The sequence below is a fragment of the Pteropus vampyrus genome, unplaced genomic scaffold (genome assembly GCF_000151845.1).
Source record: "Pteropus vampyrus isolate Shadow unplaced genomic scaffold, Pvam_2.0 Scaffold851, whole genome shotgun sequence".
Classification (NCBI taxonomy): domain Eukaryota; kingdom Metazoa; phylum Chordata; class Mammalia; order Chiroptera; family Pteropodidae; genus Pteropus; species Pteropus vampyrus.
Genome location: NW_011889632.1, coordinates 66,116 through 66,740, shown reverse-complemented (window position 1 = coordinate 66,740; position 625 = coordinate 66,116). Strand labels below are relative to the sequence as shown.

Genomic DNA, 625 nt, shown 5'->3' with positions numbered 1-625 from the left:
TGGGGCTCTGATCTCAGGCCAGCGCTGTGTAACTAGCACCACAGAGGTAGAGGCCGCTGTCTGCAGGCTGAGCACTTGCCACCGTCAGATTGGAGTACTTTAGCTCTGAATGACCGATGGGAAACTTGGCCTCCGTGAAACCTTGTTCGTATTTGGGGCTGGAGCCCTGGTTAGAAGTCGCCAGCAGTGTGAGGCCCTGTTGCGGGAACTGACGATACCAATACACAGTTGTGGTCTGAAAGTCCTCGGCACGGCACTTGATGAGCACAGAGTCTCCGCTCCTGCAGATGGCCCTGCTGGGCTGTTGAGTGACGAGCTCACCAAGCCCGGGGCCTGCTGAAACAGAGGGCAGGGAGGTGAGGGCCCCGCGGGCCCCGTCACACATGTCCACAGACACACAGCTCACAGCCTCGGCCCCTCTCCTTTCTCCCAGCTCCCAGTCCTGGCTGCTCTGTGACTCTTCCTGTCGACTCCCTAGGACCAGATGCCCCCATCTCCTCTGGCTCGGGACATCTCCCCTCACCGTTCCCTCCACAGGGCATGGGTATCCCCTCTCATTGCGATCGGCATAAAACAGTCCACACTCTCTGGCCACCACTTCACTCGTGACAACCCGCGTGCACAC

At 59.7% G+C, this 625-nt stretch overlaps 1 gene segment (V, D, J or C); it reads right to left on the bottom strand.

Annotated features, from left to right (window-relative positions):
* Nucleotides 1–38: 38 nt before the first annotated feature.
* Nucleotides 39–625, bottom strand: part of LOC105309781 — a 4,143-nt gene continuing 3,556 nt past the window's right edge. Inside the window, 1 exon segment of the V gene segment in view lies at nucleotides 39–333. Within this exon segment, the coding sequence occupies nucleotides 100–333 (234 nt within the window).